The sequence below is a fragment of the Sebastes fasciatus genome, chromosome 11, assembly GCF_043250625.1.
Source record: "Sebastes fasciatus isolate fSebFas1 chromosome 11, fSebFas1.pri, whole genome shotgun sequence".
In the NCBI taxonomy this organism is placed as follows: Eukaryota; Metazoa; Chordata; class Actinopteri; order Perciformes; family Sebastidae; genus Sebastes; species Sebastes fasciatus.
The window spans coordinates 29,538,344-29,552,905 of NC_133805.1; the positions used below are offsets into that span (position 1 = coordinate 29,538,344).

General features: G+C 43.2%; 1 protein-coding gene across 16 annotated transcripts in view; it reads left to right on the top strand.

The window, feature by feature from the left end:
* Positions 1-14,562, top strand: part of svilb (supervillin b) — a 70,617-nt gene that overhangs the window by 24,835 nt on the left and 31,220 nt on the right. For 10 of the 16 annotated variants that reach the window (XM_074652171.1, XM_074652165.1, XM_074652163.1 and 7 more), the window contains 9 exons: positions 66-236; positions 429-466; positions 574-635; positions 888-1,024; positions 1,314-1,409; positions 4,675-4,966; positions 6,329-6,394; positions 9,552-10,284; positions 13,909-14,407. In XM_074652171.1, coding sequence (XP_074508272.1) covers positions 66-236; positions 429-466; positions 574-635; positions 888-1,024; positions 1,314-1,409; positions 4,675-4,966; positions 6,329-6,394; positions 9,552-10,284; positions 13,909-14,407 — 2,094 coding nt within the window. The remainder of the gene's footprint in view (positions 1-65; positions 237-428; positions 467-573; positions 636-887; positions 1,025-1,313; positions 1,410-4,674; positions 4,967-6,328; positions 6,395-9,551; positions 10,285-13,908; positions 14,408-14,562) is intronic. The other 6 variants (XM_074652174.1, XM_074652175.1, XM_074652168.1 and 3 more) reach the window with 2 other exon arrangements.

The window sequence follows — 14,562 nt, forward strand, 5'->3', positions numbered from 1 at the left end:
ACTCCTACTTTTCCTCTTTGTTGTCCTTGTCCATTTCTTTCTAAATCTATACACCGCTCTAAAAGTGAGACTACTAAAGTAGATCTGTCAGCAATGGAGGTAGATCCGGCTAGCGTCAGTGATCGGGACAGGGTTGCTCGGAGGCCTCGGCGCTACATCGCTCCAGGAGACAGTCGCATGTCGGAGAGGTTTAGGACCCAGCCCGTCACCTCTGCAGAGCGGCTGGAGTCAGATAGGTACAGGAGGGGGGCTCTCTGTAGCGATCTGCAGGAGCTCTTCAGAATCATTTTATTTACATGAATCATTTATTTACTACATTGAATTGTCAGAGCATGGTTCTAGGTTGGCATTCAGAGCATGATAATCAGATCAGGGTTCTTCAAATTAAAAAAAAAATGTGTATTGATGTATTTTAATGTTTTCTGCAGGTCTCGTCTAAGCCCATCACAGCTACAGGATCCAGAATGTACGTTTAGTCTACTGCATATAAGCACATATCATTTTTAATAATTTAATGACATTTTATTGACATTTTCCAGAAATGCCATGTAACATAATCTCTTTTTTTATTAGATGAAGGAAAACTGGACGACAGAGCCAAGATGAGTGTGGCTGCAAAGAGGTCTCTCTTCAGGGTACTCTTCCTACTTTATGTACATTTCATAAATCATAAAGACAGATTATTAACACTGTATATTTTTGAATGTGTAATATTTTAAGATTATAATCTAAAAAAACTAAATCTGGAGCTTTGTTCAGATTTAGATTTAGTTAACTGGGTATTCATAGACATTCAAATAGATATTATTTCTCACTTAAAATATCACTGTTATGGTCTCATCTTTACTAAACCAAAGCACTGATGTTTTCCTGGCATGTTCTTCCAGGAGCTGGAAAGGACATCAGACGGTAGTATTCCCAAACCGCGCTCGCGTAACGCTGCCGTAGACAGGCGTCTGAGAAGAGTTCAGGATCGGTCACACACTCAACCCGTCACCAACAAGGAGGTGGTCAATGCTTCAAGGTAGATCTTGAATTTTGCTTGTATAGCTGTATTTCGCATCATACAAGGTGCAGAGAATATACTATTGCTCTGTCTTGTTCCTTTCTTTCCTCTTCATTTCATTCTTTTACCTGTTCTTGTCTCCTTTCCGTCTGTCTCTTCAGACACCTCCGTCAACTTCTTTCAAGTCTTTACTTGTTAACTTCTCCTCTCCCCTCCTTTTCAGTGACACTATATTGTTCTTTACCTTGTATTATCTGTATTTCACAGTTTTTTCCCCATCTATACCTCCTTTTTCTCCACTTTTAAGTGATCCTGCCACATCGTCACAACCTCTGAGCATCCACACTAATGTAACTCGTGCCCCCAGCCCCACTGTAGTCAGCACCAGAGTGACCAGCATCAGGTACAGTTGGGATGTTAACTCATATGTGCTTTGTATCTGTACGTGTGTGGATGTGTTCCTTACTTACTTAAATAACACGTATCTGTGCTTGTTGTACCCCTGTAGGATATATGTGGTTGTACTTCAACCCACAGGATGTCTCTATTGCATGAAAACCATCTAAGTTTTAATGATTTTCAAAATCTCAGTTCAATGAAAGCCTTACAGTAGATTGACCTCTATGGGTTTAGAAATGACCATGGATGAGGTGCAATAGAAGAGATAGATACAGAAAGAGATTTGTTAGATTCTGAGCTGAAAGTTACGATCTCTAAGATCTCTGTTTTGTTCTATTTGGCAGCACCTATGGCGATAAGCGGTAATTTTAGGTGTGTTTTTTATCTCACTTCCCAGAGATCCAAACAATGTCGTCCATGGATGTATATAATAATAATAATAATATATATATAAGAACTGGATACCGGACCCCAATTTCAGTCCAATGAGAATTTCTTGCCTGGCGCATACACCAAAAAAGTTTTCTGGCTTCCAGGTTTACTTCCGGGGTATGTGGCCCACTGAATATATGCAGTAGTGTTTCTCCCGCTTGCCCCATTGACTTTAAATTGTGATGACGTAGCAGATGTTTCAATCTCTTTTCTTGACTCAAGGAAAGTTTTACAAATATAAAACCACCATGGATCAAAAATTCAAAATAGAAATAGTCATAATCAACCTTGTTTGCAATTCGAGGTGTCCCGTCAACAGTTTTACAGACGTTTCTTTTACAATAGTGGTCTACGGGGACAATGATTTTGGGGCTGCAGGGGGGATTTTTCATTGCAATACCGCGAGTGGCCATTGGAAAAATCGGAAGCACCATATCCAGGTCTTATTATACATCCATGTTGTCGCCTTTCCCTTTCCCCTTACCCAGTTCGTAAAACTGCAAATGCAAGGGTTTTCATCAGTGTGCCTTAGGCTCAATCGCCATTGTGTTACCACATTCGGCGATAGGTAGTGACTTAACAGACATTTATTTAAATGAAAATCTTTGTGATTATTACTTTCATGAATCAAATTATTTTAACAAGCCGATTCATTGCTATTACTGTAGAGATTACTTTCTAATTAAGCTATAAACTAAGCTTGCTTGACATCTATACATTATGACTCTATCACGAAGGAAACTCACATGAACTTAAAGAGGACCTATTATGTGTATTTTCAGGTGCATATTTGTATTTTGGGTTTCTACTAGAACATGTTTACATACTTTAATGTTAAAAAAAAGCTTTATTTTTCTCATACCGACTGTGCTGCAGCACCTCTTTTCACCCTCTGTCTGAAACGCTCTGTTTGAGCTCCTGCAACCCCCACCCGAAAAGTCTGTTCTGATTGGTCAGCTGGCCCACTCTGTTGTGATTGGTCAACAGAACCAAACTCTGGACTCCGCTCCAGTTCCACTCTAACTAGCTTTGTTTGAGAGCGTGCCAAACTTGCCGTTCTGCAAATGTGTTACTTGGTGACATCACCACATTACGGAAGAAAAGGCAGGACTTCAACCAAGGTGTTTCAGGCAGTTCAGGAGCAGTGTTTCTGTGGGGGAGAGTAACTCTTTTTTGCCTGGACTTTGGGCTTTGTAACTTTGCAGAACTTTTACCTGCACAAAAAAACAATATAACACTCTAAAGGAACGGGAAGAAGCACAAAAGCATAATAGGTTGTCTTTAATCCTCTCTTTATTGTGAATGTGCCACCGAGACATCTCTTTACTCTCCATCTCCCTCTCCTGGCTGCATGCTGATCTGTTCACCCGGCTCATCTTACCTTGTTATTTCTGCCCCCCCTCATGTGCTGCTTCTTAGCTGAGTGCACCTTATAGGGGAAAGGAAGTCGGCGTTTACACTATAACTCATTCAGTGCTTTCCATGCCCAGTTTCCAAGCATTCCCTCTTGCAGTGTCTCTCACATGCAGGTCACAAATGTCAGTGAAGAAAAGGTTAGGTATCTCATGGAAAGGTCAGAGGTTGAGCCGGATAAAGCCCTCTGCATGTCTGGGGTCACGTGTCCCGCAGTTTGTTTACCAACCCTGGTTTGACTTAGCACAGTGCTGCGAGATCTCCATAACCCCTGCAAACATCCGAGTGCATTATATGATTATCTGGCATATGTGTGCTGATCTGCTTATGTCTATGTTGCTGTGCCTGTAATCTGCCACAGTTGTCACAGTTACTTACCTGCTAGCTGGTATTTGCATGCATGTTCAGTTCTCTGATATTTAGCTGATGAATACATTTGTTTTTGGTACCTAGAGACAGGCTACAATTAGGGCTGTCAGTTGATAAAAATAGTTAATCACGATTAATCCCAATTAATCGCACATTTTTATCTATTCAAAATGTACCTTAAAGGGAGATTTGTCAAGTATTTAATACTCTTATTAACAAGACAGTGGGCAAATATGCTTGTTTTATGCAAATGTATGTATATATTTATTACTGGAAATCAATTAACGACACAAAACAATGACACATATTATCCAGTAACCCTCACAGGTACTGCATTTAGTATAAAAAATATGCTCAAATCATAACATGGCAACCTGCAGCCCAACAGGCAACAACAGCTCTCAGTGTGTCAGTGTGCTGACTTGACTATGACTTGCCCCAAACTGCATGTGATTATCATAAAGTGGGTATGTCTGTAAAGGGGAGACTCGTGGGTACCCATAGAACCCATTTTCATTCACATATCTTGAGGTCAGAGGTCAAGGGACCCCTTTGAAAATGGCCATGCCAGTTTTTCCTCGCCAAAGTTTAGTTTAAGTTTGGAGCGTTATTTATTGGTGCCAGCATCTTCACTCTAGCTTTAAAACTGAGCCCCCTAGAAACCTAAAAATCACAACTTGTATAAAATTAGTGGCGTTAAGACAAATTTGCATTATTATGGTGTTAACTTTGACAGCCTTAGCTACAATTATTTCATTTAAAACTGAAATGTAACAATCTTTTGATAAAATACTCACATTTTTTCTTGTCGGTCATCCATGTCATAGGATATATAAACGTTATAAATCAAAGGTAACTGGATGTGGTGTTTTATTCTTGACATAAAATTAGCACCTCATATTTCCTGATCCTCTATTACAATGTAGAAACCACATAATTTAAATTGTAGATACTTCAAACTTCAACATTTTTGCGATCCAGAAGCAGAAATCAAATGGTTATTTGAAGATTTAGACCCGTCCCTCACCCACTGAGATCCCCCTGTCACTACCCAGCATCCAGGCCTCCTCCCAGCCAGGCTCAGCAGTCAAGGATCAGGAGAAGGAGACCCAGGAGCACCAGAAACCAGCTCAAGCTCCCGGTGCTGGGGCGGAGGGAGACGGCCAAGGGCCTTTCTCCGACCAGCCGGACCTGTCCACCCTCACCCTGTCTGAGAAGATGGCCCTCTTCAACCGCCTTGCTAAGCCTACGGGCAAGACCGCAGAGGGGGCCCGAGGAGACACCCGCCAGCGCAGGGCCAACACCCGGTTTCAGACTCAACCCATCACCCAAGGAGAGGTGGAGCAGGTAAAAAACATTGAATGTGGGTTTTTTTTAAGAAAGTTGCAGGTATAAAAACAGTTTCATTTTCATAACTATGTGAACTATAAATGTTAAAGGAAATTAAGCTAAAGATCCAGGAAGGTCTTACTTATTCTAATACATTTCTTCAACACTTCTTAGCTAAACTTCCTGTAAAACACTGGTGTGTAAAATAGAAGAAACTAACAACAGCCAGCAATGACAAAGGAATGTAGCTTCTACGACGTATGAGTTCAGTAGAGTTTCAGTTCACACATCATTACGATAGATTCACTTTATTCCTGTTTACTTATCCCAAACCCACACACCAACCTTGGTGGCGTCCATCCTAATTTCCAGCACAAAATGAGTAATGAATGAATATGAGAAAGAGAAGAAAAAGTCACAAAAACATTTTTGTGCAGGCCGAATGTTGTGGTGGAGATACACCGAATCAGGCTAACAAACGGCAAACGGTTTGCTCCGGCCTGGTGGGCGGTGCTTGGTGTTGGCTCAACTGTTTTGATGACAAACTTTCTCTTTTTACAGCTGAACAGTACACTAAAATATGTTTCTGAAACATTTGAGGCGAGAAGTAGGCAATGCAGTAACAAAATATTGATTCATATTTGATCAGAAGTCGAGTCATGATTATGCAAATTCAGATACAGCGAATGGTCAGTCAACTCGCCGGGCAGTATCCATCATGCAGCGTGCGGCCGGATCTCCTGCTCTCCATAGAAAATGAATAAGATCCGTCGACTTTACTTGGTGGTTTATCTCCACCTTTAGAGGTGCAGACACCAACGTGAAATTAACACACGAGCGTGCCAACAATAGCGTACGCAGAAATTTGTGAGTAGCGCAGTAGAACAGAATTAATTGAAATTAACAACATTGCATCTGAAGATTATTTGGATGTAAGATCTTCTTACAGTAAACAGGCCTGAAGCGGGGCACAATTCACTTCCAGGTCGCTGACACTGCAGTGGGTGTTTTGCAGTGCACCAGTTTCCCCTTGGTGCGTGATGGATGAATGACACGATGACTCTCTGTGACTCTTAGATACTGCGAAATGAACAGAGGTCACAAAGTTTATTCTGCTGTTGCTTTTTTAATACAGTGGCCTCTAGATGTCACAAATGAGCCAACAATTCACACGTGGAAGATCAGAAATACTGTTGTTGATGGGATAGTTTTCCATCTACACTGCAAAAAACATTCGCTGATACATTGTCCACAGATGTAGTACAGTGAGGAGCTTTGCTGAAACCCAAACATGTTGTCCAAGAAACAGAGTGTCAGATGCTTTGTCATAGGTTGATTCACCTCCAGCATATTTATAGTCAATCATTGGTGTCCACACAGGAAGCTGAGCCGCCAGTAACCTCCGCGGATTGTAACGGTGACTTAGAGGCCAATCAGGGAGAACATGTAAGACCCCTGCTGCCTGTACTGATCTGTTCTGATCGGTTGCATCAAATGATCCCGCTATTGATTGATGTGATTGGTCCCGCTGTTGACCGGTGTTGTCTTGTCTTGCGTACAGTAGCCAAGCTTGATGATGTCCATAAATGCAATTCAGTGTGTATTTTGAAGTGGTAGATGTTGCTTTGTCATGAGGAGTTGTTTTTTTAGGGTGCCTTGTTTGTTTTCCGTGGCTCCTCATTTTTGAATGCAAGCAGCTTCTGTGACATGCTTGTTCGTTGCATAACAAGCATGGGATTATTTGACTGCAAATTCTGCATTGCTAGTTTATTCAGGCTTCCTCCCAACCGGAATAAACTAGCAAAAGAAAAATAATAAGTATCAAATTTTTAATACACAAATTTTGATGCTAATACTGATACAGCTTTATCGTTGTGTTTTTCTGGCATAAGGCTGTATTTAAAGGGAAGTAATATCATTACCTGAACGCATCTGTCCAGCTACCACAGTCTGGCTGCCATAAAGACATTGCTGATTTCTCACATCACATCAATCATTTTCATTAAATATTGTCTGAAAGCACCAAAAGTCATTTTTGTTGTCACATTATCAGTACAACGGTTTTTATTATGTGATTCTGTAACTTTCATCCAGCTCTAGTTTGAAGTTAGGTTCTGGTCCTTATTATGGAGTACATCCTGATTTCCTGATCCAGACATTCCTGATGCAAGTTAGCTCGACCCTCATACTGTGTTCACACTAGCAGCGACACAGTTACAGGCTACAAGTCATTTTCAATGGAAGCTACAAACGGATGCCCAACCAATGACGTAGCCGCGTCGCCCAAAAAAATCAGATACAGAATTAATTTTTAGTTATAGCCTTACTAAAAATTTACTACAACTAAACAAAACAACCCACCACTATCCATCTGCAGCCGTTCTATAATTCTACTAGTGGAAGTTGGAGTGGAATTGGACTTCTGGTTCCCTCATCTCAAAGTCAATGGGTTTTTAGTTAGATGCCTGAAATAAGGTCTGTGGTTAACACAAGCTTAAGGGATTTTATTAATAAATCAATACATACCCCGCTTGTGAATTTTGAAGCTTGTAAATGTCTTATAAAAGGCGGTTGCTAACAAGTGGCTAAATGAGACAACTAAACGTCATCACACCGATTCATCTGCTTTTACAGCCTCGTTGTGTTTACTCGCGCTCATGCGACCGTGGTGTAGTTCGTTTATAGCCTAACGTTAGCTTTTTACTTCTGACGATTGCATTCACGCAAAACGTGTAAGTATCATAAATGTTTGTTTGCCACAGAGTTTATTTTCTACAATAATCCAAAACCCAACGGAACAATCCCCTCGGCTTTTTGTCGAGGGAACCAGGGTGATTCTAACTTCCTGGTTGGCCTACAAAAATATGTCACCCTTGGAGCGCTCTGTAGCGAAGGCATGACCCGCCCCTACTCTTCCTCTGATTGGCTAGTATTCGCTGCATTCGTTGGTTGGATTGGTTAGGTTTAGGGTAAGTATGTTATCGTAAGCCAATTAGAGGCAGAGTAGGACGGATTCGCTACGAAAACGGAGCGCCAGCTGGCTGCATTTACTTACACTCGGACATAGGAGTTTCGCTCTTGTGAATTTCCGACCAGCCACAACTTTTCATATATACATACTGAGATGGCAGCTGGGGTGGTTTGTATTAGTGTTAAAACTGCCCAAAAATATTTCCACTCATGCCCTCCGCCCGCTCACATTAAGGGGCCTCTCCATCTCAAAGTCTCGGGTTGAATTTCGGTCCCAGTCCGCCCCTGGATCATGTGGCACACCCAGTGCAGGGATCATGTGGCACATTCATCGCGAGGGATCGCCTCGCTTCCAAGCATTAGACGCTCGATGGGCTGCCACTAGACGCAAGGCACTCGGCACCTGATCGAACAAATGCTTTCCCTCCGTGGGCTGCTGCTCCCGGCTTTCAAACCAGATACAATATGGTGGCTCGTTTGGAAACTTTTTTCTCTTATTTCACGAAAATAGTTCACGGAAATGTGTTTCTGAAAACATTTTATGCGAGAACTAAGCCACGCAGTCGCTGAATCTGTTTTTATTTTGGATCGACAACGCTTAGTTTAAAAGTTTCCCGTGATTTTCCAGAGGCGGCGAGTTGCGTCGGACGCCCGTGATTTGCATAAAGTAGCCTGGACCTCAACTTTATGCAAATGAGGAGCAGGTGACGTGACGCCCCGTCTCTCGAATCGCGCCGCCATGCTACCAGAATGCATTGCACGGCTGCTTACATAGACAATGAATTGGAAACGTGGAAAGGACGGAGCCTGTGGACACGTACCTTGACACTTGTCGCTGCATGAAGTTGAGCTGGTCTCAACTTTTTTCAGCGCTCCAATGACGCAGTGAAGCATCAACCAATCATATGTTTTTGTTTCACCCTGTTCCTTTCCAGCTAGAAAAATGCAGTTAGTCAGCCCCCAGTGCTATTTAATAACATAATACGTCACCGAGCACTTAAGCAACACTTCAACAGCGACTCGGCGACAATGAAGCTGGCCACGCTTTGCCGTTTTGTCGCTTTTGTCGCTAGTAGTGTGAACACAGCAATAGAGTCACAATGGTCACATTTATTAAAGGAAATACGCCAGGTCAAAATACACCGGAATTTCCCTTTAAGGACACCCCTGATTATTTCATGCATTATATAAATCAAATACTGAGTTGGCTAACAAGCAAATATGAACACAAATATAGGTTACCAGACCAGATCCAGCTCTAATTGTTGAGGGTTTTGTCTGTTTTGTCTGTTACGGTTCAGTTGTGTTGACGTCTGTGCTTCCTGCTGCCATTTTGTGAGTGACAGAGTTGCCATACAGCTGCGGCTTCATGAGCAAACCTGAACTACTCAAAATGTTCCCCTAATTTGCTTTGAACGCTGCCGTCCTTCCCCTCATCCATCATTTGTCATCCCACTTTATTCTTCCATCCATCTGTTCATCCCCACACACCTTCTGTAACATCCACACATTCCTGCATTAATCTCCAACTTGCCTGCCTCGACCCATCCCCTCTCCATATCAATCCCTTCAGCTCTCCTGTTGTCATTCTAGCCATCCCGAATGTCTGACATGATTCCCGCTGTTCCTGCAGCTGAAAAACGGAGGTGAGATCAAACTGGAGCCCCTGTCAGCCTCCCTGATCCGCTCTGTGGCGGCCGCCACCTCCCAAGCCTCCGTCACCATGGTAACCATCACGCCAGGCAGCAGCAGCGGCGTCGGTGATGATGACGGTCTCCGTCCAGGGAAGTCCACCGCTGTCCCCTACATCCCTGCCCAACAACAGGCTTCCAGCACCACAAGCGGCCACCAAGAGAGGGCGTTGAGGTACTTCTCCATGACCCAGAGCGGGGACCCAGGCCACCCTGATCCTGAGCTCAACTCCTCCCCTCTCCTCCCCGAGAGCCGACAGAGAGTGGGGGCTCCCACCTCCTCTGCTGGTCACAAGCAGCAGGGGGAGGCGGTGGAGGAAGGCTTGAGAGAGCGTCAGGAGGAGGAGGTTAGGGGGAGACAGCAGGGAGGAGCCAGAGAAGAGATCCAAGACGGCAGCATTAAGGGAAAGCTACACTCCCCCGACAGGGACCGGGACGGCTGGCAGCAGCAGCAGCAGCAGCAGCAGCATCCCCAGCATCCCCAGCCTCAGCACTCTGCCGAGCCCTCTTTGTGGAGGGGTGAGTCAGAGCCCAGCTGGAGAGCCGCAGACGGGCACTCCCAGGAGAGTAGAGCAGAGGGAGGAGGAAGAGGAGGGTACCTGAAAGAGGCAGCTCACAGCTCCTCCACACAGGAGCAGGAGAGGAGCAGCGGCCGGAGCCAGCCAGGCATCTCAGGTAGGAGGCTGCTCCGACGGCTTACACAGATATGAGATGGAGAGGAGTGGGGGGGGAGAATAATAAAGAGATGTGAATAGCTGAGGGGTAAAAGGAGGGATGTGGGAAGAGAGATGAAGACAGAGTGGACATAAAGGAAAGAGAGAAAGGGAGTGACATAAAAAAATAGGAAGCAATGTCTAGGGAAGGGGCTGCTCTCATTATCCTCAGTGTCTTATGCAGCATGCTCCCACGCATGATTGCTTTCTGCCGGCTGCACACACACTTGTCCCAGCTGGGGGTATTTGATTTGGCTGATACAGAGAGCGAGAGACTGTGTGAAGGAGAGAGAGCGAGAGAGAGAGAGGCGTCTGAAGCTGAATCTAATTAGCATATTTTCCCATGCATTTGCCTCGTGGCTCCCTTTGTCTAGAAAGAGGATGCCCCTTCCTGACATGCTGTTCGTCAGCTAATAGACGCCGGAGATTTTTTAAAAATCAAACTGTGTGTGCTCACTGTCATGGCCTATAAAGGGGCTGTGGTCCCCGTGCAACCATGTTACGCCTGTGGCTTGGCCTTGCACATACTACAGTATAATGGGCCTGACCTGTTTTTATGTGCTTATTGCAGAATGTGTCCAGGGGTGGTCTGTTTTCCCATGCGTGCACACAAACACAGAAAGATGAAAGCACTCAGTGAGAGGGTGCAGAACAATTGGTGAAGCACTTACATGAAGCAGGTAGAGGACAGGAAGGACACAATGGATGACTTGTCTGCAGGCTGCACTCTTATTTAGTTCTGCATGGGTAGATCTTCACTAGAGTTTAGCCTATTAGACTATGATGCTGGAAGGAACTTGTATTGACTTACACTAATTCCCTACAGAGTTACCACTACATGCCCAACACTGAGCGTTATCCTGACCTTAACAAAAGACAAGTCTTCAGCCTAAGATGTAGTGGTTTTCCTTGTGGGGGACCAGTGTTTTGTCTCTAAATGAGTCTAAAATGTGACTATGTGAACAGCATACTTTACACAGCAGGCTTTGTCTGATACTAATTACATTTCTTCCCTACAAAACCAGCTGCATGTGCATGCACGTGCTTCAGGGACGAGTACTAGTTACAGAGGGGATTTATGGCAATCAGACAATAAGTAGAAGTGTATAAGTTAGAAGTACAAGAAGTTTCCATAAGCGAAAAATAATGTGTGTATCCGCCATTGGTTGATGAAGTACCTGAAAGACACACTTGAGTAAAAGTACAGATATCTAACCAGAAAATGACTTTAGTAGAAGTTAAAGTCACCTATTAGAATATTATTTGAGTAAAAGTCTTAAAAGTGTCTGTTATTTACTGTACTTAAGTGTCAAAAGTCATTTTCTGATATTAAATGTACTTAAGCATTGAAAGTAAAAGTACAATTAAATGCTGTTAATAAAAAAAAGCAAGGATTTTGAGATTTATTAAGTTTATACAGCGGTCACACATGCACAAAATGAATATTCGTCTCCCGTTCACCTCAGTTCTCTGCAGGTGAAAGTGCGAAAAAAAACATTTGCTTCCGGTTGTGAAGCAAATTCGGATCTCTGTATTTGAAATGCAGCTCACTTTCAGTTCGAAAATCGCCTCGGCAGGCGATGATCACTCCCCTGCATTCGGGCATGTGTAACCATGCTCTTATTATTCCTCTTAACATGTACACCACCTTAAAAATGGAGGCTATATTACATTTGGAAGAAAAATGAGGTCTTCACAATTTAAAGAACAAAATCTAGTTTTTCCTTCTTGTAGTCACAAGTAGCACGTAGTGTGATCTGACATGCAGCCTGCCTGGACTTGAGTGGAAATCGTAACTTAACTACGACTTTGAGAGCACTTTGTTTGCACTTGGCCATCATGTGAATGATCTAACCTGCAAGCAAGGACCACTGATTCACCAAACCTGCTTGCTTGCAATAGTAACAAGAATCGAATATGCTTCGGGGAAATGTATCAGGAGTAAAAGTACACATTTTATTTAGGGAATGCAGTGGAGTAAAAGTGAAAGTTGATATAAGTATAAGTATAAAAACTCAAGTTAAGAAAAATACTTGTAACAAAGTATTATCACTTCATTACAATACACCATTGGTATCTGCCCCAAGATTCAGATCTGGGTTCTTCGTTGGCCCACGCTACACCCGTCCACCGAATTTCATGAAAATCAGGCCAGTAGTATTTCCTGCTGACAGACAGACAAAAAAAACAAACGGAATGGAAAACATAACCTCCTTGTTGGATGTAAAAATTAATGTAATGGAAAAAAAGAATTTGGTCACTTCTGCTGCATCCAACTCTCACAAGGGTCCTGTGAACCACGACATCCCCAGGACCTTTGTTGCATCTCTCTCTCTCTCTCTCTTCATTTCCTATCATCTCTCCACTATCGTGATCTAATAATGATAATAGATAAATCTAAAACGTCGGATCATCCGTGCATGTGCTAACTGACTAACTGAAGGTGATAAATTGTTTCCTGTGATATATTATCTCAAGTGAGTTTCAACCTGCTGCAAGTAGATTTGAATGGTCCTTTACACCCACACGGGGCTTTTTATTTTGGCTGATCTTCTTTTCAAGACTGTGTGGGTGTGTGCTAGTGATGGGTAAAGCAGTTCTTTTCAATCTACTAAATCACTAGAATCAGTTCAGTAAAAAGATTCCTTAACCGAATCGTTCAGTACTAGATCGGAGCTCCGATTGCTCTTCACGCAGTCCCACTCACTGAACTGAAACACGACTGAACGTTCAGCTTGTTAAATAGTGAACGGAGAATGGCGAATTTAGTTGGATAAAGATACTGTTTGCAAATAAAAGGGGTGTGCAACTAAATATTGGGCTATTAAATATTGTTTAATATACTGAAATGAAAACAAGAAATAATAGTTTAAAAATAGTTTACCACAACGGTCCATATTCATTTCTATGTGCTAATATTACTTTCACATTTGTAGCCCAAGGCTTCAGGTGACCAACAGAAAAATAAAATCTCTATTCATAAAGTCTTTATTACACAGAAAAACAGAACTATTTACATTCTTATCAAAGCTGTCATATTATACGTACATTGTTAGCAACTCTACCCGAATCAGCTGTGTATTTGCTGTCTTGAACACAATGCCCGCCATTCTTCCTGCGAACAAATGACTTGAATCACTCACTCAGTGAGTCCCTGGCTGAACGTTCATCGCAAGTCGAGAGCTCAACTGTACTGAGAAATAAACAAATTCTTTCGGGTTCAGTTCGTTCACCCGAAAGAATTGTTCTTTTGAACGGATCGTTCGCAAATTGTTCCTGTTTCCACATTCTTCTCTCCTTGTTGTACATTTAAAATAACTGTGTGCAGTATTTGTCTAGTAGGACATCAATTATACAACTTGTGATATACTTAGGAAAATAGACAGCACTAATGTGAGGTACACCAGAGTCAGTTTCAGCTTTGGCTATATTGGGTTCTGTTGCAAAACATGATGAAAAACAAATAATTATCGGTTGCTTCACTCATGATTGATTCTAAACATTAAAAGAAAGAGAGAAAAAAAAGTACTAATAATGTTCGTGGTCGTCTCTGATAATGATTATATACTGTATACATTTCTTTCAGACTTGCCGGATCATCCTACGCCACTGAGGCCACTGATAGCTAAAGTGTCATCCAGGACAGTGTCTCACGTTTCAAGCAGCCAGCAGCAAACCAACATCCAGCCTCCTCAAACTCTTCCTAAACCCTTCACACAGCAGCCTCCTCCACCGCCCCCAAAACCTGCGGCCGACATCCAGCCCCAGCCGCATTCCCAGCCCCCACCAACGTACCCCAAACCTTTCGCTCAGTCCCCACAAACCCAGCCCAAACCTCAGGGATTCGTCCAGCCTCTCCCTAAGCCTTACCCGCAGACGCAGTCCAAACCCCAGGTTCCTCCACAGACACCGCCCAAACCCCAGTCCTTCCCGCAGGCGCTGGTCAAGTCCCAGTCCCTGCCCCTGGACCAGAGCGAGGACTTCAGCAGGCACAGTGTCGATTCTGGAGATCTGCTGTCGCCCACAGAGTCCGAAGACCTACTGTCTGACGACATGTCCGCCAAACAGATGTCTATCAGGGAGAGGTGAGTGACAGCAAAGTGATGGATTGTAGATGTAAAACACATTACTAGTCAGGTTAATGACATTATTAAAGGGGACGTATCATAAAGAACTCACTTGTTCGGTGCTTGTGTTCATACATTTGGGTATCTGGAGTGCCTACCAACTGTGAAATAAG